Genomic DNA, 23,390 nt, shown 5'->3' with positions numbered 1-23,390 from the left:
AGCCTGAAAACGATGGCGAAAAGTGAGCTGGTAATGGGATGAGTGAGGGAAACATCTGGGAAACACTTGGGAAACACTTCCGAAATGTTGGAAAAAAAGAAATTATAGGTGGTTTGAACAAGGCAAGTATTGCAAGCATGCGATGAGCTTGGTGCTTGAATAAGATGCTGAGGGTAGTTGGTACCTGAAATGAGATCAAAACGGTAGTGGATAGTGGAAATCTATAATCTGGAGGAGACCCTCGAGCGTCATGGTTAAGTGTGAAGTGTGTCAAGAGAACGAAGCGTGTTACAAATGCCCGAAGACTAAGGTAAGGTATTGTTCTTTGAAGTGCTATAAGAATATCAAGCCAGAAGTGACATCCAACTCAGATAAATCAGATAAAGTGGTCGGTGCCATAGAACCACCTCAGGAGCCTAATTCTGTAACGGAAACAGAACATAAAAAATTAGACAAGTATCAATATGCTGTTGAAGATGCTCGTATTCGTGAACTGTTACGTCACAATACAGTTAAATTCCATTTGGATAAGGTATATAGGATTCTTAGCGTGAACTCGATCGGAGAGACAACTGACTCATCAATGACCGAAGATATGAAACGAGAGCTAGCTGTGGACTATCTGAACACGCTTCGAACTGGTGGGATTCATTGCAACGAGGCTATAGAAGAGTTTTGCCAAGTGTTCTTAGAACTTCTGCGAGAGCGTAACTAAGGCAAATATTAAAAGTGAATTAATTCAGCGTTTTGTTGTACACACTAATGAAATACGTATGTATGAATCTAGTTACATCTATAAAGGTAGTTCCAATAGTTTCTTTTTGGTATTTTAATTGGCACCTTCGTCAACATCACTGAAGAGATCGCTGTCTAAATCTTCAGGAACATCGCTATAGTTGTTTTCGCTGCTAGAACTATCAGAATCTTCAGAGTCTGAGGAATCTGAGGCAGACGAATTGTCGGCATCTGATCCATCTCCCTTAGCGTTGGCTAATTCTCTGGCCTTTCTTCTTTCTAGTTTTCTTTGTTTTTTAGCCTCCTTGGCTGCCTTCTTCCTTGCTATGTTCTCCTCCTGTTCCTTTCTTCTTTGTTCCTTGAGTCTCATCTTCTCAGCATGTCTCTTTTCTAAGGCCCTAATCTCGGCATCAGACTTCTTAACAAATTCATGATGCAAAACTTTCCCTGCACAGATACCCTCTTCTATTTTAACTAGTTTCAAAGTCAATCTAGGACCTATTTCTGTAAGTTTTATAGCCTTCTTCTTTGGTTGTTGGGCTGATTGATAGTCATCCTCCTCTTGCTGTTGTTGATGTTCAACTTGTTCTTCCTCATCCTTCATTGGAATGTCACCGTCATTATCATGGGATTCGCCATTTGGTTTTGTTGAATGTTCAGTCTTTTTCTTTGACGCATGGTGTGGTAAATGCTTAATATGTTGGTTATCTTTATCCATGACTTTCACTATGGCATCTTCTTCAATCTCAGATTCAGAAGTGTAAGCACCAATGTCATGATCAAGTATCAATGATGCAATATCATCCTTTCTATGCAAATTCGGCACCGGTTTACTTAGTTTTTGTTTCGACTTGTATAGTTTTTTTAGATTCTTAGAAAGTTCCACCTCTCTGACCTCTATAGCATAATGTCTTAACGATATTTCACCGGTAGCTGCATCTTTGTTAATCATGAAAACTCTCTTGATAGTGTTCAATTGAATTTTAGATGGGTTTAAAGGTGGGAAAACATTCTGGAACATAGAAACAATAACCTTCTCTACGTTGGCTGCTTCCTCATCCTCGTTGCCCTTGATATGAAATCCGTTCAATACCAACAAAGGCGGATTTAGAATATCTTCCTTCCCAAGAGATTTGGGCCTTCTCAAAAATTTCTTGATATCTTTACTCAAGGAGTAGTCTTGTACTTGGAAAGTGATAGTTGGTCCTTGTGGTGTTCTTGCAATCTTAAGTGATACATTACCGGTCTTTTCTGATTGTGTAAAGATGAACAAATGGGAAACTCCTAATGGGCCACACATTACGACAAAATCCTTCAACTTATTCGATTTGCGCTCTCTAAGCTTAATAGCAGTATGTGGTTGCATTATATTACGGAAATCCTTGACTAATTGATTCAAAGAGTGACTAGACAAAGATGTCTGTCCAACTCTTATCACCATGGATTTTGGAATCTTCTTCAACTCCTCTGGAGATGGCTTAACATGGGTTCTATTCTTGCTTCTTCTTTTAGCCATTGTTGTTTATAGCTACTGGTACTGGTTGCTTATTACCTTGCCACTGTTTAATATAAACAAGTTAATAGTTTGTTTGCTTCTCTATGTTAGTTTAACCTACCATTAGTTTCTTTAGCTCATCTCATCTCATCGCTCTGCTTTTTTTTTTCAGTTCAAGTTTGACGGTGCGTAGAAAATTTTCAGAATCATAATGTAAAACGTTTCTTTTCAAAATTTGAAGAGAAAGTTACAAACTATACTGTTATGAGATGAGATGAGATGAGATGAGGTGAAATGAGATTCTTTATTCGAGAGAATTTACCGGTGACAACAGCACTTACGCCTTTCTTAGAGAGTACGGAATACTATTGTTTATAGAGAAAGAAGAGAAGGTGTCATATACAACTGAAAGAAGAAGATGGCTAAGGTAGAGAAGAAACAAGTCAGTAAAAAGAATAGCGAGGTCTTATCACTTGCTGAAAAGATCAAGAGAAAGGCATTAGAAAAGCAAAAGGAATCTGCTCAGCATAACTCTGACTCTGAACCAGAAATTAGATCGAATGATGATTCTAGGAAAGTTGAACAAGATGGTGAGGGTGAATCAGAAGAAACATTTGAATCTTTCAGTGAACTTGACTTAGTCCCAGAATTAATTGAAGCCTGTAAAAACTTGAATTACGCAAAACCTACGCCAATTCAATCTAGAGCTATCCCTGCTGCTTTGAAGGGGAATGATATTATTGGGTTAGCTCAAACAGGTTCCGGTAAAACAGCAGCATTTGCTATTCCTATTTTGAATCAACTATGGCATGACCAACAGCCATATTACGCATGTATATTGGCTCCTACCAGAGAATTAGCTCAACAGATCAAAGAGACCTTTGACTCGTTGGGTTCTTTAATGGGTGTGAGATCAACTTGCATTGTTGGTGGTATGAGTATGATGGACCAAGCTCGTGATTTGATGCGTAAACCACATATTATTATTGCTACACCAGGTAGATTGATGGACCACTTGGAGAACACCAAAGGGTTCAACTTGCGTAAATTGAAATTCTTGGTCATGGATGAAGCTGATAGATTACTTGATATGGAATTTGGGCCTGTCTTGGATCGTATCTTGAAAATTATTCCAACTCAAGGAAGAACTACCTACTTATTCTCTGCTACAATGACCTCTAAAATTGATAAGCTTCAAAGAGCTTCACTTACAAATCCTGTAAAGTGTGCGGTTTCTAACAAGTATCAGACCGTTGACACTCTAATTCAAACTTTGATGGTCGTTCCTGGTGGTTTAAAGAATACCTTTTTGATATACCTATTAAATGAGTTTATCGGTAAGACCACTATTGTTTTTACAAGAACAAAAGCAAATGCAGAGAGAATATCGAATCTATGCAACCTTCTAGATTTCAGTGCAACTGCTCTACATGGTGATCTCAACCAAAATCAAAGAACTGGTGCTCTAGATTTATTCAAAGCGGGGAAAAGATCTATCCTAGTTGCTACAGATGTTGCAGCAAGAGGTTTGGATATTCCATCTGTCGATATCGTAATAAATTACGATATTCCTGTCGACTCAAAATCATACATCCATCGTGTTGGTAGAACCGCAAGAGCTGGACGTTCTGGTAAATCCATTTCATTAGTTTCTCAATACGACTTGGAATTGATCTTAAGAATAGAAGAGGTGCTAGGCAAAAAGTTACCTAAGGAGAACGTTGATAAAGACGCTATATTAGCATTGAGAGACACCGTCGATAAAGCAAATGGTGAGGTTGTCATGGAATTAAATAGAAGAAACAAGGAAAAGCAGGCTAGAAGCAAAGGTAGAAGAGGTAGAATGGCCTTCAAAGACAATATGGATAGAGAAGAACGCTAATTATTGACCCTTAATCAGATCAAACATCTGTCCATCTACGTACTATTCATGTATTTATATCCTTAGTCTATCTATATACAGTGGACAATGCAGTTATTATTATTAATTGTTTTTAATGAAATTGAGTTATGCAGCAGTACCTTTTACAAGGGCCCTGTATTTATTAATTCCTAACCCTACTGAGTCTAGGACATGAACCAAATATGCTTTACAATATTTTGCGATTTCTTGATTCTCCTCTGTATCAACTGAGTTCAAAAGAGAATCAATTTTTTCCTGGCAATCCATCAAACTTTTGTAAAGTTTTTTCACTAGATTTGTCTTTCTTGGGTCACCACTTTGAAAGTTGATGTAAAAATGTTTCAAGAACTCACAGCAACTGCTGTTGAGCAGTCTGCAACTTTCTAATATATCTGGAGGTAAATGGGATGCTGATTCTTTAGCTTCTTGGAACATACTTGTACCTGACATTGTAGATCCCAATAAGGTGTCCCCATTCATGTGTTTAGATTGTTTTGCATTAACTTTAACAGCTTTCATAATACGCTGGTTGATTGTTTTAGTGACGTCTGCTGTAATATGTGTCAAAGTTGTAAGATCAAGTATAGAAGTGTCTAGTATAGAAGTAATTGAATTGATTTCATGTTTCACTTCTTCCCAAGATATAGCACTATTCTCTTTATGCATTTGGCGATTTTTGGCATCAAGAACCTTTCTTTTTAGCTTGATTTCTGCATAATCAGTAGGTGTGTCTTCATCTAGATCGGAAAACAGAATCTCTTCCCTCTCCTCCTTGTCAGGATCTTCTTGTGGCAAGTTTGCTCTAGAATATTCGTTTTCTAATGATTCAACCATCTTTTCACTTAGTCTATTCATACCTTTTAGAATAGCCATACCACCATCACTGTTACCATTAGGATCAATACCCGAGCGCATTGTGAAATCGGGTCTATGGCCCTTCTTGACAGGATCATCGTTTATATTTCCCTCGATATCTATAATTTTCCTCACAGGATGTTGCAACAACTCGTCGTCTCGTCTATCATATTCTTGGTCCAATGAAAGATAACGATCGATAATCATATCACCTCTGTCATGGTTCATGATACGCTCACCTCTTAGCTTACGAAACAATTTTGAAGAGAAGAATCTAGCCCAAAATTCCTGTTCCTTGAAATTCTTTGGCACATTATCGTCAAAGGCTTTTCTAACAATTGGATAGTTTTGGAAAATGGTGTGAATCTTCTCTCTTGACACATTGACGTTCACTTTGTTATCCGAAGATGCTACAGGCTTAATAGTAGATAGAACGTTATATGGGCCTGTCTTTTGAGAGGTAGAAAGAGCGTAAGCTCTTAGTAAGGGGATACGAGTTGACCAAAACTCGTGTGGAGGTAGACCTGATTTAATCACGGTATCCTGGAATATAGTCATTAGTTCCCGGCTTTCCTTAAGCAAGGATTGTTGAAGTTTAAGGTTTGAAAGCAACTTAGATTTGGTTAGAGAAGTATCGAGAGTTGTAGTATTAATCAAATCTTGAGGTAGATGCGCTGGCTGGGGGGTCACAGAAGCAGCAGGGTTATCTTGGGCCTCGGTTTCTGGCTCGTTCTTATGCCTTTCCTCTGTAGCTTCTTCATCTTTGTATCTAGCAATAATATGCTGTAAAGTTTCCTTAATGTTATCCATAACTGTTCTATTATTGAACGTGAACATGTAAACAGGCGCCTTCACAGGTATTTCGTTGCCCTCGTTGTCCTTTCTCTTCTTCATATTTGGATCAATTTTACCCACGATTCTAAGCATCATTTTGTCACTGTTCGCCGGCGTTGCTTGCAATTTGTCTACCATATTAAGTAAAACAGTGGTACTTTTATCACCATCCGTTGATCTCCAAACCAGCGTAGCTGGAGATGCATCTTCATCGATCCTAATCATACCGTGCACCTTTTTAAAGGTGGCTGCACCGGTATGAGTTTCAGACATTATATTCTCTTTTGTATTACCAGTTAAAGCTGTAATGATAATTGTTCAATCTTCCCGTTTAGTTCACTTCTTTGGTTATTAATACTTCTTCCGGAAGAATGCTTCTCACTGACTTAATCTATATCTGCCTCTCACCTTCTTCTTCTTCATTCAATTAACTAACTGGCTATGGTGCTCTCTAATGTACATCTAGTAGGCGAAGAAGCATCAAACCAGACATGGTACTACCAAAGGTATAAATGTTTGGGTGTTCTGACAATCTGACACAGTTGGATGTAAGTATACACGTGATCATATATGATATGTAGTTACCCTGCTCAAATTTCCTTTTGCAAAAAATTTTCAGGATTTTCTTTTCAACCATTGAGCATTAAGAGATTGAAAAGGAATACGTGCAAGGTATTCAGCGATGCGATGAGCTAGAGATATAAGTTAAAGAAAGGTTTTCGCTCGTGTGTTTGTGTTCTCCGAATTGGTTCTCCTTTTGATTAGATATCATAAATATTATTATTCTGGAAGGTAACCAACACAGAAATCTAAAAAGAAGTATCAAGAATGTCTGGTCCTATTATTGGTATTGCATTTGGTAACACCTCCTCTTCTATTGCATACGTCAACCCAAAGAACGATGTTGACGTTATTGCCAACCCAGATGGTGAACGTTCCATTCCATCTGTACTATCTTATGTTGGTGATGATGAATACCATGGTGGTCAAGCTTTGCAACAGCTAATCAGAAACCCAAAGAACACCATCATTAACTTCCGTGACTTTATTGGTCTTCCTTTCTCTGAGTGCGATGCATCTAGATGTGCTGCTGGTGCTCCAGTGGTCGAAATTGACGGTAAGGCCGGTTTCGTTGTCAAAAGAGCTGATGATGTCGAAGAAAAATTGACTGTTGACGAAGTTGTCTCCAGACATTTGAAGAACTTGAAATTGGCTGCTGAGGATTACATTGGTCAAACCATCTCCAAGGCTGTTCTTACAGTCCCAACTAACTTCTCTGACGCCCAAAAGAAGGCTTTGAAGGATGCTGCTTCTGCTGTTGATTTGGAAATTGTCTATTTCATTAACGAACCATCTTCCGCTCTATTGGCTCATGTTGAAGAATTCCCAACTGACAAGGATCAAAACGTTGTTGTTGCAGACTTTGGTGGTGTCAGATCCGATGCTGCTGTTATCGCTGTGCGTAACGGTATCTTCACTCTACTAGCAACTGAACACGATGCTAAGTTGGGTGGTGACAACTTGGACGCTGCATTGATTGACTTCTTTGCCAGTGACTTCGAAAAGAAGAACAAATCTAACCCTAAGAAGAACGCTAGATCTTTGGCTAAGTTAAAGGCCAATGCCCAACTAACTAAGAAGACTTTGTCTAACGTCACATCTGCCACTATCTCTATTGACTCTTTGGCTGATGGTTTCGACTACCACTCTTCCATTAACAGAATGAGATACGAACTAGTTGCCAACAAAGTCATTTCTCAATTCACTGCATTCATCGAAAAGGTTATCAAGAAAGCTGATCTAGACACTTTGGATATCGATTCTGTTCTTCTAGTTGGTGGTACCTCTTTCACTCCAAAGTTGGCTACCAACTTGGATTTCATCTTCCCAGAAAACGTCGACATCTTGTCTCCACAATCCAAGAACGCTACCAACAATCCAAATGAATTGGCTGCATGTGGTGCCGCTTTGCAAGCTGAGCTTTTGAACGCTTATGACGCTGACGAACTAGCTCAATCCCTAGAACCAATCGTTATAAATACTCCACATCTATCCAAGCATATTGGTCTTGTCGACAGTAAAGGTGAGTTCGTCCCAGTACTATTGGCCGAAACCTCCTACCCAATAAAGAAGACTCTAAAATTGAAGAAGGCTGCTGGTGACTTCACTATTGCCATCCACGAAGCTGAACACCATATCAAGGAAACTGTCGTGGAGCCAGCGCCAAAGGAAGAGAAGGCCGAGAAGGACGATGAAGAAGATGACGAAAGTGACTGGTCCGACGAAGATGACGAACCAGAAGTTGTCAGAGAAAAGCATTACACCTTGGGTAACAAGTTGATGGAACTTGGTGTCAAGGATGTCAAGGGTCTAGAACTTGTGTTCACTATTGACAAGGAAGGCAAGCTAACAGTGGCTGCCAGAGACTTGAAATCCAACACAGTCGTCAAGGGCGAATTATAAATAAATATAAAAATAGAATTAAACTAAGAGTAGGATGGTTAGCAAACGAACTTTTATTCATATTAAGATTCAAAGTTGAAGTGTGCTATCCCAATTTCGTATATAGATGCTAATATCGATAATAGGATGCAGCCTCATCGGTGGCCCGTACTGGTAAGCGCATGTTATACTGTATATTCTTTCAGCTAATGCCGAAGATTGAATGAACCACAGGCAAGAACAATCATAAAAAAAAAAAAAAAAAAAGGTTACTCATCTCTTTTTACCATACTAAGTCACATCAGATGATGATCATAACTATTGAAGAGTCTAATGAGGAATGAAGGTTTACAGCAAGCAAGCGCAAACGAATAATCAAAATATGACAGCACAACCATCTGTATATATACTAGGTTTCGGGGCTATTGGAAGTCTACTCGGTGTACATTTGCAAAAGTATGGTGGGACTAAAGTGACGCCATTATTCCGGTCATTAGGAAGACTCAGTGATTTTAAAACGAATGATTATGAGGTGTCAATTAAGCCATTGTATGACAGTAGCTTAGAAATCTTAACTGAGAGATTCCCCGACGCATCGTGTCCTGAAAACTTCAAAGGAAAGATAGATAACTTGATAGTTACATGTAAGACTTATCAAACGGCAGACGCGTTGAGGCCATTTTTGCCATACTTGGATAACAATTCGAATATCATTATGATTCAGAATGGGTTAGGTGTTTCTGAGGTGTTAAAGGAGCAGGTTTTTAACGGTGGCGACCTGAAGCCCAATTTGTTCCAAGGTGTCATTGCACATGGTATATTTCAGGACTCTGAGATTAAGAATCAGTATAACCATGCCGGGTTCGTCGATTGTAAGATATCGAAATTGCCTGAGAACGACAACGATATCATTGAGACTTTTGCTGATTTAGAAGCCTTGAAACAGAACGAATTAATTAAAATGCTCAATTCGCTCGATCGATCGTTGGGAGTGGTTCATATGACCTATCAGGAGCTTTTATTAGGACAATTAGAGAAATTCTTGGTCAATTGTTGCATAAACTCTGTTACTTCCATTATAGACTGCATGAATGGTGAATTAGCAAACTGCGCAGGTCCCATTTTCCAGTCTATCATAGAGGAAGCCATTAATGTGTTCCACACAGCTTACAAGCCGTTGTTCGACTACGAAGACATTTACAAAGGTGCAAAACACGGTCAATTGCCGAAGCTAAACGTAGCAGGCCGTTTGAATGTGACAACAATGTTAGAGAACACAATGCACGTTGGATGTGTTGTGAATGGGGGCAATTCCAGCTCCATGAGACAAGATGTGTTGAACCTCAGAGAAACAGAGATAGACTATATCAACGGTTACGTCGTGACACTCTGCAAGAAATTCTCTCTCCCTGAATCCAATGCCAAGGTCAATCGCACAATCCAGGAATTGGTCAAACTCAGACTAAAGTTGAATCAGACAAGAAAGGCTGGTCAGTAGAAGAAGAGCGATCGGTACTAGCAATTTTCCCCAGATTATTACTTTGCACACGAAATTTATAGATAATTCAGTGATTTGACGCATATATACCTACCTACATTTATACATTTATTTATACATATAAGCCGATGTATACATGTGTGTAATTTTATACATATCGCGTGAGTGCAAAATAATTCGAGGTGATATTTCTGAATGGATGAAAGCCCGGGCTCTATGGATTCTGTCCTGCGTCGGCTCTGTTTGATAAGTATGCGCGCCCGATGTCACATTTTTAATCCGTACACCACGCACAATATAGAAAAAAAGCATCGGAAAGGCTGGAAAAAAAAAAAGACATGCTTGTTGAACGAATAATATAATGAAAAATAACAATAATTACAGCAGACTTTTATTTGGTATATTGCACGGTCGAAAATATAGAGTGGTGACGACAGTGCAACAGAAAGCGTATATAGCAGGTGTTGCGGGAGTTGAAAGGCATTGCAAAATTTGAATAACAAGTTGTTATTTCGTGTATTTCGATTTTTGGGGGAAAGAGCACTGAACTGTCAGGTGTATGGCTAGCAATAGTGCGATGACAGGAGAAGTGAGTGAGATCGAAGTTGATGTTGGGGTAGCATTGAAGAAGCAGGAGAGTGTGATTGATGCGCTTTCGAAAAAAGTAGTGCAGATGGAATCTGTGTTACCTGGTGCTGATGAAGTTGTGCAGAAAAGTATCGAGTCAGTAGTTTCGAGTTTGAAGAACTTGTCGCACAACCAACAAGTTTTGGAGGCCAAGTTCGAGGACCTTTTAAAGAATCAGGCTAATTCTGATGCAGCTATCAATGATTTGAGTGCTGAAGTCAGTAAGATCAGCAAAATAGTTGCTGAGCAACAGCAGTTGTTGCAAAATGGGATTAATTTGGATTCTTCAGCTGGAGGTGCAGGTACATTATCGTTGTCGTCGTCTGGTGGATACGGCAACATCTCCCCTCCACATAGAGGGCCTGGTAGACCACCAAAGAAGGCGAGCTCCATTCTGGCTAATGGTGAGAGGCGTGCAAAACTACCGTTTCCCACGGATCATATTTCAAAGTCGAAAAGGTTTTTCGTTGATCCAGATAAGGAAAAGTCATCTCACGTGGAAGATCCATTCGATCATGGTGAAACGTCTAATACTACACCGCAGGAACCAAAAAAGAGAAGGGGTAGACCTTCTAAAAAGGCATCGACATGGGACGCGCAAAACGCGTCTTCTTCCTCTGTTTCTAAAAGGGGTCACAAGGAAAGTACACCTTCTGAAAGTTCAAGCGCACATGCCCCAAAATATACTACGTCTAGACGTAAGTCCCAAAGGATAAAACCTGGATCCACACAACAGTACGATGAGCAATCAGATCTCTCGTCTTCGTTTTCGGGTGCTTCCGATAATGAAACGCAGGACGATGACAATGGAACGGCGGCAGCTGACGACTCAGAAGAAGCCGCTGCAAGAAAACAGAAGGAACTTGAAAGAAGAAGGGATGAAAGGGAAAGAATGCTTGTCACGATGAAGTATAGCGATCGTAATGTGACAAGAAATTTCATGGAATTGAACAAAGATCTTTTCATGGCAATGAAGCAAGAAGAGAGAAAAAAGAGAATGACTGCCATTCAGTTCGATAATGGTGTACCTTTAGGCAAATATCAGCTTTCAAACAAGCCCATTGAACCTTTAGCAGTCTCGAAGATTCCATTCTCTCTGTCTCAATCTTCTGAACTTCAGTCACCACTGCCAAAAATGCCAGAATCCGCACAATCTACCACAGCAAACTCTGGCATTTCTGATGACCATATTTCCAATCAACCTGACAGTGCTGGATCAAATACTAACACCGGCAGTTCTACACAAGATAATGTTAGTAGAGGCAATAACGAAGGTGACGGTAATCATACACAGCAATCCAATTCGCCCAGTATTGCAGGTTCTAGAGGTTACTCTAGTGAAGCTCCAAAAAGAAGTTCCTCTACGTTTGATGAACAATCTAAAACCTCTAAAGACTTGGAAGGTCCCCGTAAGGTGAAAATATTATCTATTTTAAACAATGAGGGGTCCCCTGAAGTTAAAAAGGAATTAGACAGTAATGCCCCTCAAGGTGGTGAAATAGATGCCAATAATAGTTCACCAGCATCTGCAGACTCCTCTGGAATTTTTGCAGGGAACTTAAGTATTTCTTATCTCAATAATAATGAACCACCTAGAAAAAAGAGACTGTTGAGCGTTAACGACCGTCGCAAGATGAGCAAAATGATTCCGATGCTTCCTGAAAAGAAAGATAAAAGAGGAAGACCAAGTTCAAATAATCAATCTCAAGAAAATGCAGCATCACTATTGATGTCATCTCCTGTAGAACTATATTGTCGTGAGGGATTCTTTTATAGAAAGGGATCTACTGTGCCAATTACAGCTGGAGAATATTTGGATTTGAAGTTCAGACACAAGGAAGAAGAATTGATCAAGCTAACAATGCACGAAGAAGATTACGCAGAACTAACCAGACAGGATCGAATCAATGCATATTTCCTCAAACCTGATGTGGAAATAGAATCATCTATGGCATGCCAAGTATTATCCAATGTCATTTTGACTGAAAGGTATGTTAATTCTTTAGAGTACTTTTTGATGGAATTCCGCTGGGAAAATAGATTAGTTAGTTTGGGCTTGAAGCTCAGAGAATCGAAGAGGACATGGCAGAGACGGAAGGCATTATTTGCGCTCTTTGAGTTCTGGAGAGATAAATCGAAGGACAAGAGAGGATTCAAAAACTACACATTATTACATGCCATCAAAGAGATGGAAAATTACAGAGTCTTTATCAACAGGTCAGTGTCATGGTTCTACAATCATATTACCCTACTAAAAATGATTCTATTTGACCTATGTGATAACACAAGTACCCACTGGAGAGAATGGATGTTCGCTAGGGGATCGGAACTTCCAATTGTTGGTGAAAATGGCGTTACTGTTACAACCATTAATAGAGAAATAGACAATATGTTGGTTCTCGACTTCCTAGAAGATGGTTCAAGAAATAGTCACAAGAAGTCAAGTAACATTCCTTACAAAGAAAATAGTGAGGGTCCACCTGAAGAATCTGTAGAAGCAGAAGAAAAGAAAGAACCCGTAGTGTATGTGCAAACTATGGGGGGTTCCCAAAGAGACACCGCCACAGAAGAAGTAGAGAATTCTAAACAGAGTACAGAGGGTCCAGATGAATCCGAAGAACCCCAAGCTCAGAGTACTAATGTTGAAGAGCAACAGACAGAGAAAGAAAAGCAAGTTGATAGCGCAGCCAATGACACTGTGACTACTACCCCAGCGGAAAATAATGAATTAAAGGAACCTTCTCAACAAGAACCATTGCCTGAAGAACATTCATAACATTGATACGCTATTAAAGAAACCATGCAAATAGACATTGAAGCCTGTTTAAAGAGTGTACTTTATTCAGCAACCATATTTTCACCAAAAATTTGTCCCTATTTAGGTCGAAATCAAGTAAGGTGTGTAATCTATATCAGTATACTATACTATTATTTTTGACTTTGAAGTCATTTAACCACATTCTTTTTCGGATATTTCATTAAATATTACAAGCACCGAAAGTTGGGGCTGTTCTTGTTTTTTTTGCTGTTTTCAACTTGTCATATAAAATGTGTATGGATATATGATATGTTATATAGGAAATGTTTTCGCTTTTTTCCACTGAAAGAGCGTCATAATGTATAAAAATTTTAGAATAGTGAAACTTCCAAAAAAGTTACCGATCATCATAGCGTGGAAAGACTAAAGAACTTAACTACCAAGTAATCTAGCCTTACACCCCTTCCACAGGAATATTGCCTTGTACAAAATAAAGCTATGTTAGTTGACTTGAACGTCCCGTGGCCCCAGAAGGATTTCAATTCCCCTCCTTCCTCAAAAGACATTAAATTACTTCAGAACACATTAGCGACGCTACATACCCTAGGATATACACATGTGGCGATTAACTTTACCGTGAATCAACAAGACAAGTTTCCATCTACTCTAAAAGAGATGAATCCCATTAATCTAACATTATTTGATGAGTTTGTAAAATCAACGGGAATAAAACTTTACTCCAGAATCACTATTATAATCGATGATCTATCAAAGGGACAACCATTGACTAAAATTTGTCAAGCATATGACATAGTTGCAGCACTTCCGATAAGTGAGAAGGCGGTGACCCTCGCTGCATCAAATCTTGATATCGATATACTCTCTTTCTCTTACGACAAAAGACTTCCAACTCTCTTAAAGCACCATACAATGGGTGGTTGTATCAAAAGAGGAGTAAAGGTAGAAATAGTGTATGCCAATGCTCTAAGGGACATAAGGACTCGTAAGCAATTTGTGTCAAATGTCAAGAGTGTTATTAGAACATGTAGGAACAGGGGTATTGTCATTAGCAGTGGTGCAACAACTCCACTAGAGTGCCGTAACGTCATCAGTGTAGCCAGTCTACTCAACTTCATTGGACTACCGAATGACAAATGCGGAAAAGCTATGGGAGAGCTTGCTAGTTTGGTACTTCTAAATGGAAGATTAAGGAACAAGAGTTACAAACAGGTCGTTTGTATCGGTAATGAAGATGTGGTGAATGAAGATCTATCGGAACATGGCTCCTACAAAATTGTTAAGAGAAAACTTTCTGAAAAAACAGATCCGGCTAGCAACAAAAGGGTCAAAGACTGAATTTCATAGAATATTCACGGTGCACTACATTCTATGGTGTTTTCAAAATATTTCTCTTCTCTAAACTTAAAGCACAGCTTTAATTATTGTGTTGGATAGACAATAGGCAGCTCTAAATCTTTTACGTAAGTACAATAGCATACAATAGATATTTCTTGTAATAATTATTCCTTGGTGAGACTTAGTGCTACTAATGCTGATACTACCTCGCATTTAGCGATAAGAGACTTAGGCTATGGGTTACAATATATAGACGCTGTCTTTCGATTTTGTTTTCTAGTATTTTATTCCACTTTCAAAACTCAAAGCTATTTTTCAATACTGAAAAAACAAAAGTAAATCATTTGATTTTTAAGCCAGCTAGTTTCTGAAGGTCCATGATATCAATTTTATTACCCGGACAAATATCTTACCAATTTAAAACGTTATCAAGATACCTTCAGCGGCTATTGTCTTTTGAATTAACTTAAAAGAAAAACAGGTAGATAAATAAATAAATGAGTGTAGTCAGGAGAAGGATAACTAAGGAAAACAAGGGATACCTGACAACTTTTAATTCTGTTCAAACTTACAAAGAAGGTCAAGCAAAAGCATAGCAAAAGGTGTTCTTATTGTTCAAGTGAGAGTTTTCAAAAGGAGCGCGAAAATATATAACAATGGCTGAACTAAAGTCATACTTAAAGAAATGGAGACGTCCTTCCTTTAAGCGAACTAAATTAAGCGGTAAGAAGAAGGAAAATTGGGAACAACGTCTTGAAATGACACTTACTGAGTGTGAGAACGTCAAGAATCTATTAGAAAACAGACCTCAGACACCGGATATCGGGAACGAAGAGACCAGAAGGTCTTTATCGCTCAGTGTCAAAGCCTTTACAACCCAGCCTTTAACTAATGAAGAACTAGACACAATTAAGTACGTTAATTTCGCTGCAGAAAGGGATTTCAGAACTGGAACCAGACCTATTATCCCACGAAAGGAAACAATCAACATTTGCAATGAAAGTTTTGGCTACTCACTGACGGCGTGCGAGAGTGATGCATCAGAAAATGTGAGTATTTTGAAAGAGTTTTCAGACTTTGTAGATAATTCTTTCAATGGATTGGCTATTTCAGATGAAACTACACCTAAGAAAACTATCAACACATTATTACTTGACAAGGTAAAATTTGAAGATTCACCTACAGTATCAGCCGCGACTTCTTGCATGGAAAGCACATGGAGTAAAAAAATCCAAATACCCTAAAGAAATCTAAGGTTTGGGCCGAGCGTATCTTCTTTGATTGACACGAAATTTGTTCAATACATGAAAGCGATGCTGGGCTTAATTCATACGAATATTTGAATCTAGTGAAAGAAAAAAAAATATTAAGATTAAAAAAAAAAAAAAAACTAATTTTATGGAATTCTTTCAGCAGAAACCTGTTTGAATATCGTGTTTTAACCGGATATGGTAATTTCTAAATTTACCATAAAAGGAATATTTACAAAGATTCTATGCGAAAAAGATCAAGAATGACGATGTATGCAGAGAAATCTGAAACACGACGAGAGAGGAGGTTCAGTTATCAGCTATATAAAGTTAAACACCATATTACGTGCCGAATCAGACCAGTACTATTTATCCTTTGATCTTGATCGAACTTGAGGACCCAGATCAAGAAGGCTAATAAAGAAGAATAACGCGCATCAAGAGATCAAAAGACGGTAATGAACGTCCCTCAGATCAAATCCATCTGGATTGATGAAGATGACGAAACAGAGAAGCTATATGGCTTACAGGCCCATCAATTCATGGATTCTGATGATGAAAACGAACTTGGCGTCGTTATGATTAATAGTGATAAACCTGTCTTAAGCAACAGGAAAAATATTGATCTACCTCCACTACCTCCAAACGCTTACAAAGATTCCTCGAGTAAAAGTTCGTTCTTGAAGAAGAAAAAGAGTCTTTTGAAATTGTTTCAGAATAAATCGTCCAAGGAGGAATCTCCTAAACTGAAGATATCCGTTCCTTTTGGCTTCAGTCACATATCACATGCAGATTCCAGAGCCGGGTTTGACGTACCAGATCCATCACCATCATCATCGTCTTCACACACACGTAATGCATCTCATAGCCAATTGCAAAACATACCGGAGGGATCAGCAGTAAGAACTGATTCTATTAATGAACAAACAGCTTCGATGGCTAAAGTATTTGTTACAGATGCCATTCCATATACTCACCAGGGCTTACTCTCTAGAGCTTCATCAGCTAAGCGCTCTTCAGTTGGATCAAGCATGTACTCTAATCCAAGAATTACCTCTACATCTACCATGGCAACCTCTTTATTGAATGATTCAAACATGCGTTCAATTTCAAAGCTAACCACATTGGAGAAAACTCATTTAAAACACAAGTATTCTAAGTCCGAATCTAGTGATTTAGATGTCGAGTTCTTGAAGAATTACCAGTTCCCAACATTGTTAGAAGAGCAATCAATTCTTCATGTTTCAACACCGGAGATGAATACAAAGAAAGATAAATTCCAATGGGAATCTCCAGCAAACTCTACAGATTTGTTGGAAACAATGTTGTTAGACGATATGAAAATGGTTAGTAGAAGGTCGGCAACATCCAAACAATCATTGAAGAGAAATTCTGACCCAATCATGACCCCCATTTTGAAACCATCTGAGTACTTAGACTCGCCTAGAACAAGAAGATCTGTTGATGACGTCCTATTATGCTACTTACAACCTAGTGATGCTGGCTCGTCATTGGAAGAAACATCTAGTGAGTTCTCTTTTGCCAGAAACTCAAAGCTTTACTATAAATCGAATGTATGATTTATTATGATCCTCCCCTTCACTCGTTAATTGCATTTTTTATTCGGATAAATTTTACCTGCCCTTACCCTTTGTCATTCCTTTGCATAATATCTAATTTCAGCCTGCATACAGTTGGTTCACTCGCTTCGGTGCCAGGTATTAGAGAAACATTCCTACATCATATAAGCGGTTTTTAAATCATTGTTCTATACTTAGGAGTTATCAGTATCTAAAGTTCTTTACTTAATTATATACAAACCACTTTCCTTTAAATCATACGCTTGGTGATATTTGATCTAAGAGTGCATTAAGTTCGTATCGAAGCTCAATAAGCTTATAAATGACTGGAAAAGACGAATTAAATGACGATTGTGACTGTCTTAGAGACATCGGAGTAGATAATGCACCTCCAAACATGTAGATAGGATTCTTTTTGGCTTTCTCCAATAACGTTTTTCTCTGTTTCCTTTTTCTTAGTTTATGGGACGCTTCAGTATCTTGTTTCTCTGGAATAGCTTCTTCCTCTTGATCTTCTTTATACTCCGGTTCTGCAATCTCTTGGATCCTATGCTTTCCGTCGATCGAAACATATCTATGACCTGTATATGTTTCATCCCAATAATCTCTACCATATGTTCCTCTTAAAGTATCCTTATTATGGTAGTTTGCCCTACTAAGATGGTGGAAACCGTCTTGAAAACTGGATTGCAATTGCTCTAGTAAAGAATCATATTCTGCGAGTTTTTTTATCAGCCGAAGGTACAAATCATCTCTGCTCATAGTGTTACCAACTATAGGACCCTTACACACCGAACTTATCCAGTACTTCCATTATATTAATATGTCAGCCTTTAATTCTAGCTTTATAAGTGGTTTTGAATATTTCTGTTTATTTCCTTTAGTATGAAATAAAGACAACTCACAGATCTTCAACTAAGTCTATTGAAAAGGTAAAGTATGAAGCAGAACATTAAAGCTTTCTACAGCGGCCAGTTGGGGTGCCTAAGTATAACATATTATAATGACGGACAGGCTTACTCAGTTACAAATATGTTTAGACCAAATGATGGAACAGTTCTGCGGAGCAGTAAACTACATCGACAAGAATCATGGATTTGAACCAAGTAATGAAACAGAAGAACAAATGTCTGATCCTCAGGCCCATGTTGTAGAAGAGAAGGAATTTGATAAAAACATAGATGAGTTAACAACAGATATAATACTCAAGACTAGGCAAATAATGGCCCTGATAGATTCTCTACCGGGAGTAGATGTATCGGCACAGGAACAATTACATCGAATTGATTCTCTACAGAAGCAGTTGGTTAAAATGGAAAACGAAAAGATCAAAGCCATTAAAAGAAAGGATGCCCTTTTGGAAAAAGTGAGGTTTTTAATTGAAGATTTCACTGTTGGAATTAATGGTTCAAAAGCCGCATTCCAAGCTCAAAGCTGATCAGTAACTACGGAAGTATTTGTTTTTTCCCAGTTCTACACTATGAAGTCATATCTGTATAACAATATAGATTATTGTCCTATATAGGGTATGTGTTATATACCTAAAAATTGTGCCAGAGTATTAACCGCATAAAAGAAGGCAGCCAAATACTGAATTACCGAAAAGTTCTTGTGCAGGCTAAAGTTAAATATAAATAAGTGCAAAAACCAGCCTAAGAAAGATTCGAAGGATACTTCTTCTCTCATTAACTCTAAACTTTTTTTCCCTAATAAGTTATCTTCATATATGCTCCAGTTCATCCACAAATATGTTTGTATTAAAGCATATAGTCCAACAGCAACAGTAGAACCTATCCAGAGTAGCCTTCCTATACGATTACTTTCTTGGAAACGCAGAGGGAAAAATAAGTAATGTTCACTTAAGTTTTGACCTTCTTCATCACTTTCCTTTTCAAAGTGTATAGCTTGACCTTTATCTATCTTGAATTGCACTTGTAAATACTCCAAGACCAATTTGTAGGTCGGGAAAGAGCTCGACCATCTATAAGTGTCTGTCTCTGCATCCAGAATTTCAAGATTTGGATCGGCAACAAAATCAATATAGAATGAAGCTCTGTCAATTACTGCAGATTCAACACAAAGAACTTCTTGATCGTTATTTGCCCAATTTGGCATATTCACATCATGTGAAAGTAGCGAGCAACGTCTAGCAGGATTGTACAACATAAAACGGTGCTTGAATGGTATTAATCTTTCTCTTAAAGTCGGTGCTGACAAAATATCCAGCTTCCAAGTTTCGTCCTGATCACCCGAAAATCCCCAATCACCAGTATTTGAAACTCTCCTATCATATTCTTTGTCAGAGACTGGTGGTTTATCTTCTGAACCGCGAAGAAGTTGTCCTGTCTTTTTGTTTCTCAACTTGAGTCTGTCGCTGTTACTCAAGGAATAGTTGGAGGGAAGTTTCTTGGACGATATATCTCTTACTAATTCGATTATCCAGTAGCTTGCCTCATCATTTGGATTGTTAGAAATGGTTACCAGAGAGTCATTTGTGTCAGTGTACTGAACTTCCAATGGCGCCAGATAGCCTCCAAGAGAATTAACGTGACGAAGTCTTATAGTGCTTCCATTACGAATTGCAGATGGAACATTTTCATGTAAACCCATTACGTAATGCTGGAAGCTCGATGACATAAGCGCAAGCTCTGGTGTCTCAACATCAAATGCATTAAACAGTTGACAATAAGACATGTATATGGTAGAGAAAGGTAAAACAACGAAGAAAAAAAATCTGACGAAGAAATGAACAAAAAGTTGGAACATTGATACTTCAATGTCGCCGACTAGGGTACAGAATGCTTTCAAAGAAATAATAAAAAACCATAACCATGAAACTAGGCCTATGAATTTCCCGCTAGTAGAGAATATCAACGAGAGGGAAACAAAACTCATATTGATAAACCATTTTATAGAAAAGTCCTTTGAACCTTGCAATTCCCTCCAATGTAGTACAAGTAGAGCCAACGCCAATAAGTGATAAGTATCTAGATTGAAAGTGTATACCAACTCTTGGAAAAGTGAAACTTGCGAAAACATGCAAGTGATAGCAGCACTAACGAATACAGATACGTTGACTTTCCTTAGTATATGATATAATTTAACCAAAAAGGAGGCCAAAAGGACGTTATTTATCATCTTCCAGAACTCTAAATCCAAGGAAAATCTTTTAGAAGCCAATGAAACCAATTGTACTACAAGTGGTACTCCACTTGCGATAAAGAATTTACTATTTGATACGTCTTCAACTTGGTTCCATAAATATAACTCATCCATTGATGTTTTTGAAAGCTTTCCAGAATGTTGAATTGAGAGCAACGCAACAGCAGCTATGTTAAGTCCAAGATCAAATAACATATTCTTCTCTACCGACGATTCTCTATTCTTTATGTGATACTGATAATCATGCCTCAAATAACTCTTGTAAGGACCCTGTTTAACAGGGTTATACTCCGTATTTTTCTCTGCCATTAGATTTTAAACTATCACAACCTTCAAGCAATCTTTTAGATATACAATTTAAGGTACCCTGGGTCCTAGTTATATATGTACCTTTCGTTCCGTCCCTAATTTACTTTTGTTGGCTAGTTTCTGTTGGATATTAATTTCGTGATCGTAAACACATACATAATACCATAAAGAAGTCCTCTTCAATGTAAGATCACGTGACAAAACATATATGCATACATCCACATATACATACACGCATGTTACATAGCTCAATGTATTTCCCAACAGATAAATGTTTCCTTACACTAGAAGGAGTTTGCTCAATGTAAATACATATATCATAATGTGTTTATCATTTTTTGTTCATTATTTTATCGCAGCATATTTAATGTGACACAAAAGATCAATGAAGAGTGTCAGTTTGAATATCAACAAACCTTTAAAACCCAGACTCAAAATATACAAAGGATTATATAGAGAGTGAAAGAGAGGGACTACAAGACAGTTGGAATCGTTTTAAGGGATAATATGAGCAAGTATGAAATTGGGGAGATAGCCCAACTATACTTTCCGAATGAGATGTTTTTGAATGATGATGAAATAGCTTCGGCGCCTGAGAGCGAGAAGAACAGTTTCGATTTTACCTCTTTAATGCAAAAGCTCAAAGAAACAAGGAAAACCACGATTAAATATGCGGGCAAAGGAACAACTGAAGGTTTGCATAAGTCCTTTCAACAAGAAAAGTTCATCTTGCCACGAAACAAAGAGAACAGAGATTTTAATACGAATAATAGCGACGAATATGATTACGAAAAAGAGACCGATTCTGAAATTGAGCTTTCTTGGAGACCCTTAGACGAGATTGCATTAAAGAGAAAAGCTTTAAATAGGGTTGGAAATTGCTTTAAACCAATGCCAGGTGATGACAGAGATGATAATCAAAAAAAGGGTAAATTTACTGGCGGCTGTGCCCAGTTACTTGGATTTCCAGCACAAACACCAGCGCCCCAAGAAGAGGCTTATATGTTAGACAGGGGAGGGTCCACAGAGGATATCAAAAGTTCTGTTAAAAAAGCACATCCTGTTGATTTCTCAACTAGACGTAAACCCACGCAAGACGAGAATGACAAGGAATACTTTGAAGTCGAGGCTGTATTGGGTGGGATAAAAGATGATATCAAGCAAACCTTACAGAAGGTTGATGATATTAACAAATTTATCTATAGCAAAATTGATTCAAGTACCAGAGAAGCGAATATGGATAAACAGAATGAAATTACTCGTATCGAGACGAATGATTACCAAGTGTCAGAATGTATACCCGGAACTTTTCCCGAAAGGATAATTTATCTTCGTGATATTGTTCAAGCACCAGAAGAGCAAACCAATCATTTAAAATCAATTGATTGGATGAAATGGTTGGTTTCTTGGCCAATTAAATGGAAAATTGCTTACTACTTTGGATGTCATGTATTGTCCTTTTCAAATAAAGACTACTCCATTTCTCAAAAGTCAATGGATTTGCTAGAAAACAATAATACGCTCACAATTCCTGAACTTGATAAACTCTTAGGTTGCTACATGGCATATCGCGTTATATCAAGAAACCTTTATGACATCTCTTCCGCTCTTAATGAGATATATGACTATTCATACAAATTCATCTTACAGTATGACGATCTACATCCTCTCCAACAAAAAAAATGGAAGGAATTGTTCACATATGGAGCATTGAATATTTCTTTAGTATTTTTTGGAACTTTGACCTTGGAGATGTTTCTTTCTCCTGGAAAAACCTCTTCTCCAGTGTTCGGTTGCCTATGGAATATTGGATTTGGATCTTCACAAAAAGCTGGTCTTGCCATAATGTTAACCCTGTTTTACTTAAATTTAACCAAAGAAACCCTGCATAAGTTCAATATACATGTCAAAAAAGAAATCGAAAAGGAGAAGGAGGAACAGTTTCGAACGGCACAGCAGTCCGAATTCCCTAATAAACTGAATTTGAAGGAAAGATTTAGCTGCACTAATGTATATCCTCAAAAAGATGTCAGTGATATTATAGTAGATGAAAATGACCAAGGTACCAAAGATTATTGCTCTGCTCTTCTGGAGTCTACACCCCCCTTCACAAGAAATGCGGATAGTTTAATGGCACAAAGTCCATTACTTAAAAAATCATCAAACGTAATAGCCAGTGATTCGATTAGACTAGCACCGTTGTCTCAGCCTGAAAAGGGGAAAGGCAGCTGGAGGAATATAGAAGAGGTTCATCTAATAAAGACATCTAATAAAACTTCCTATGATATATTTTTTGCTGTTCTTTCGAAAATACTAATACTTACATCTTCGTTGCTTCAACAGCCAATATCTACTTCTAAACGCCTACGGCCAAGAAGAATACTTCGTTCCATAAAGAAGATAGTGAATACCCCGCTATAGATTATTCTAGCTAAGTTGAAATATAATACACCATCTCTCGCTTAAGTGACTCTATGTCTAATGTTTTTTGTAGTGTTTTATAATTTCTTCTCGGTTTATCTGTCGTGACAGTTAATTTTTACCCTCTGCCGTTTTAAAGAATGAATCTGATTAATATATATTTTG

The 23,390-nt window shown here is 38.0% G+C and overlaps 12 protein-coding genes across 12 annotated transcripts; 8 read left to right on the top strand and 4 right to left on the bottom strand.

Moving 5' to 3' along the window:
- Window positions 1-829: 829 nt before the first annotated feature.
- Window positions 830-2,251, bottom strand: SSF1 (rRNA-binding ribosome biosynthesis protein; the record flags this gene model as incomplete). Its single annotated transcript, XM_022819073.1, has 1 exon — window positions 830-2,251. The coding sequence occupies one exon, from the start codon at window positions 2,249-2,251 to the stop codon at window positions 830-832; it is 1,422 nt and encodes a 473-aa protein (XP_022675676.1).
- A 397-nt stretch (window positions 2,252-2,648) lies between these two features.
- RRP3 (RNA-dependent ATPase RRP3) lies at window positions 2,649-4,112 on the top strand (the record flags this gene model as incomplete). The annotated part of the gene is made up of 1 exon (XM_022819072.1): window positions 2,649-4,112. One exon carries the CDS (start codon window positions 2,649-2,651, stop codon window positions 4,110-4,112), a length of 1,464 nt encoding a protein of 487 aa, XP_022675675.1.
- A 126-nt stretch (window positions 4,113-4,238) lies between these two features.
- On the bottom strand, window positions 4,239-6,095 carry TFB1 (TFIIH/NER complex subunit TFB1; the record flags this gene model as incomplete). Its single annotated transcript, XM_022819071.1, has 1 exon — window positions 4,239-6,095. The coding sequence occupies one exon, from the start codon at window positions 6,093-6,095 to the stop codon at window positions 4,239-4,241; it is 1,857 nt and encodes a 618-aa protein (XP_022675674.1).
- Window positions 6,096-6,650: 555 nt separating this feature from the next.
- On the top strand, window positions 6,651-8,285 carry SSZ1 (ribosome-associated complex protein SSZ1; the record flags this gene model as incomplete). Its single annotated transcript, XM_022819070.1, has 1 exon — window positions 6,651-8,285. One exon carries the CDS (start codon window positions 6,651-6,653, stop codon window positions 8,283-8,285), a length of 1,635 nt encoding a protein of 544 aa, XP_022675673.1.
- A 319-nt stretch (window positions 8,286-8,604) lies between these two features.
- On the top strand, window positions 8,605-9,762 carry PAN5 (2-dehydropantoate 2-reductase PAN5; the record flags this gene model as incomplete). Its single annotated transcript, XM_022819069.1, has 1 exon — window positions 8,605-9,762. The coding sequence occupies one exon, from the start codon at window positions 8,605-8,607 to the stop codon at window positions 9,760-9,762; it is 1,158 nt and encodes a 385-aa protein (XP_022675672.1).
- A 559-nt stretch (window positions 9,763-10,321) lies between these two features.
- On the top strand, window positions 10,322-13,165 carry SUM1 (Sum1p; the record flags this gene model as incomplete). The annotated part of the gene is made up of 1 exon (XM_022819068.1): window positions 10,322-13,165. The coding sequence occupies one exon, from the start codon at window positions 10,322-10,324 to the stop codon at window positions 13,163-13,165; it is 2,844 nt and encodes a 947-aa protein (XP_022675671.1).
- Window positions 13,166-13,645: 480 nt separating this feature from the next.
- Window positions 13,646-14,503, top strand: RPP1 (RNA-binding RNA processing protein RPP1; the record flags this gene model as incomplete). Its single annotated transcript, XM_022819067.1, has 1 exon — window positions 13,646-14,503. One exon carries the CDS (start codon window positions 13,646-13,648, stop codon window positions 14,501-14,503), a length of 858 nt encoding a protein of 285 aa, XP_022675670.1.
- A 1,708-nt stretch (window positions 14,504-16,211) lies between these two features.
- On the top strand, window positions 16,212-17,333 carry GIC2 (Gic2p; the record flags this gene model as incomplete). Its single annotated transcript, XM_022819066.1, has 1 exon — window positions 16,212-17,333. The coding sequence occupies one exon, from the start codon at window positions 16,212-16,214 to the stop codon at window positions 17,331-17,333; it is 1,122 nt and encodes a 373-aa protein (XP_022675669.1).
- A 255-nt stretch (window positions 17,334-17,588) lies between these two features.
- Window positions 17,589-18,095, bottom strand: VMA22 (Vma22p; the record flags this gene model as incomplete). Its single annotated transcript, XM_022819065.1, has 1 exon — window positions 17,589-18,095. One exon carries the CDS (start codon window positions 18,093-18,095, stop codon window positions 17,589-17,591), a length of 507 nt encoding a protein of 168 aa, XP_022675668.1.
- A 241-nt stretch (window positions 18,096-18,336) lies between these two features.
- On the top strand, window positions 18,337-18,771 carry SRB7 (Srb7p; the record flags this gene model as incomplete). Its single annotated transcript, XM_022819064.1, has 1 exon — window positions 18,337-18,771. The coding sequence occupies one exon, from the start codon at window positions 18,337-18,339 to the stop codon at window positions 18,769-18,771; it is 435 nt and encodes a 144-aa protein (XP_022675667.1).
- Window positions 18,772-18,866: 95 nt separating this feature from the next.
- On the bottom strand, window positions 18,867-20,804 carry PMT7 (putative dolichyl-phosphate-mannose--protein mannosyltransferase; the record flags this gene model as incomplete). Its single annotated transcript, XM_022819062.1, has 1 exon — window positions 18,867-20,804. One exon carries the CDS (start codon window positions 20,802-20,804, stop codon window positions 18,867-18,869), a length of 1,938 nt encoding a protein of 645 aa, XP_022675666.1.
- Window positions 20,805-21,311: 507 nt separating this feature from the next.
- On the top strand, window positions 21,312-23,225 carry KLMA_30538 (uncharacterized protein; the record flags this gene model as incomplete). Its single annotated transcript, XM_022819061.1, has 1 exon — window positions 21,312-23,225. One exon carries the CDS (start codon window positions 21,312-21,314, stop codon window positions 23,223-23,225), a length of 1,914 nt encoding a protein of 637 aa, XP_022675665.1.
- Window positions 23,226-23,390: the final 165 nt, after the last annotated feature.

The sequence above is a fragment of the Kluyveromyces marxianus genome, chromosome 3 (genome assembly GCF_001417885.1).
Source record: "Kluyveromyces marxianus DMKU3-1042 DNA, complete genome, chromosome 3".
Taxonomy (NCBI): domain Eukaryota; kingdom Fungi; phylum Ascomycota; class Saccharomycetes; order Saccharomycetales; family Saccharomycetaceae; genus Kluyveromyces; species Kluyveromyces marxianus.
This window is presented reverse-complemented; position numbering and strand designations above follow the sequence as displayed.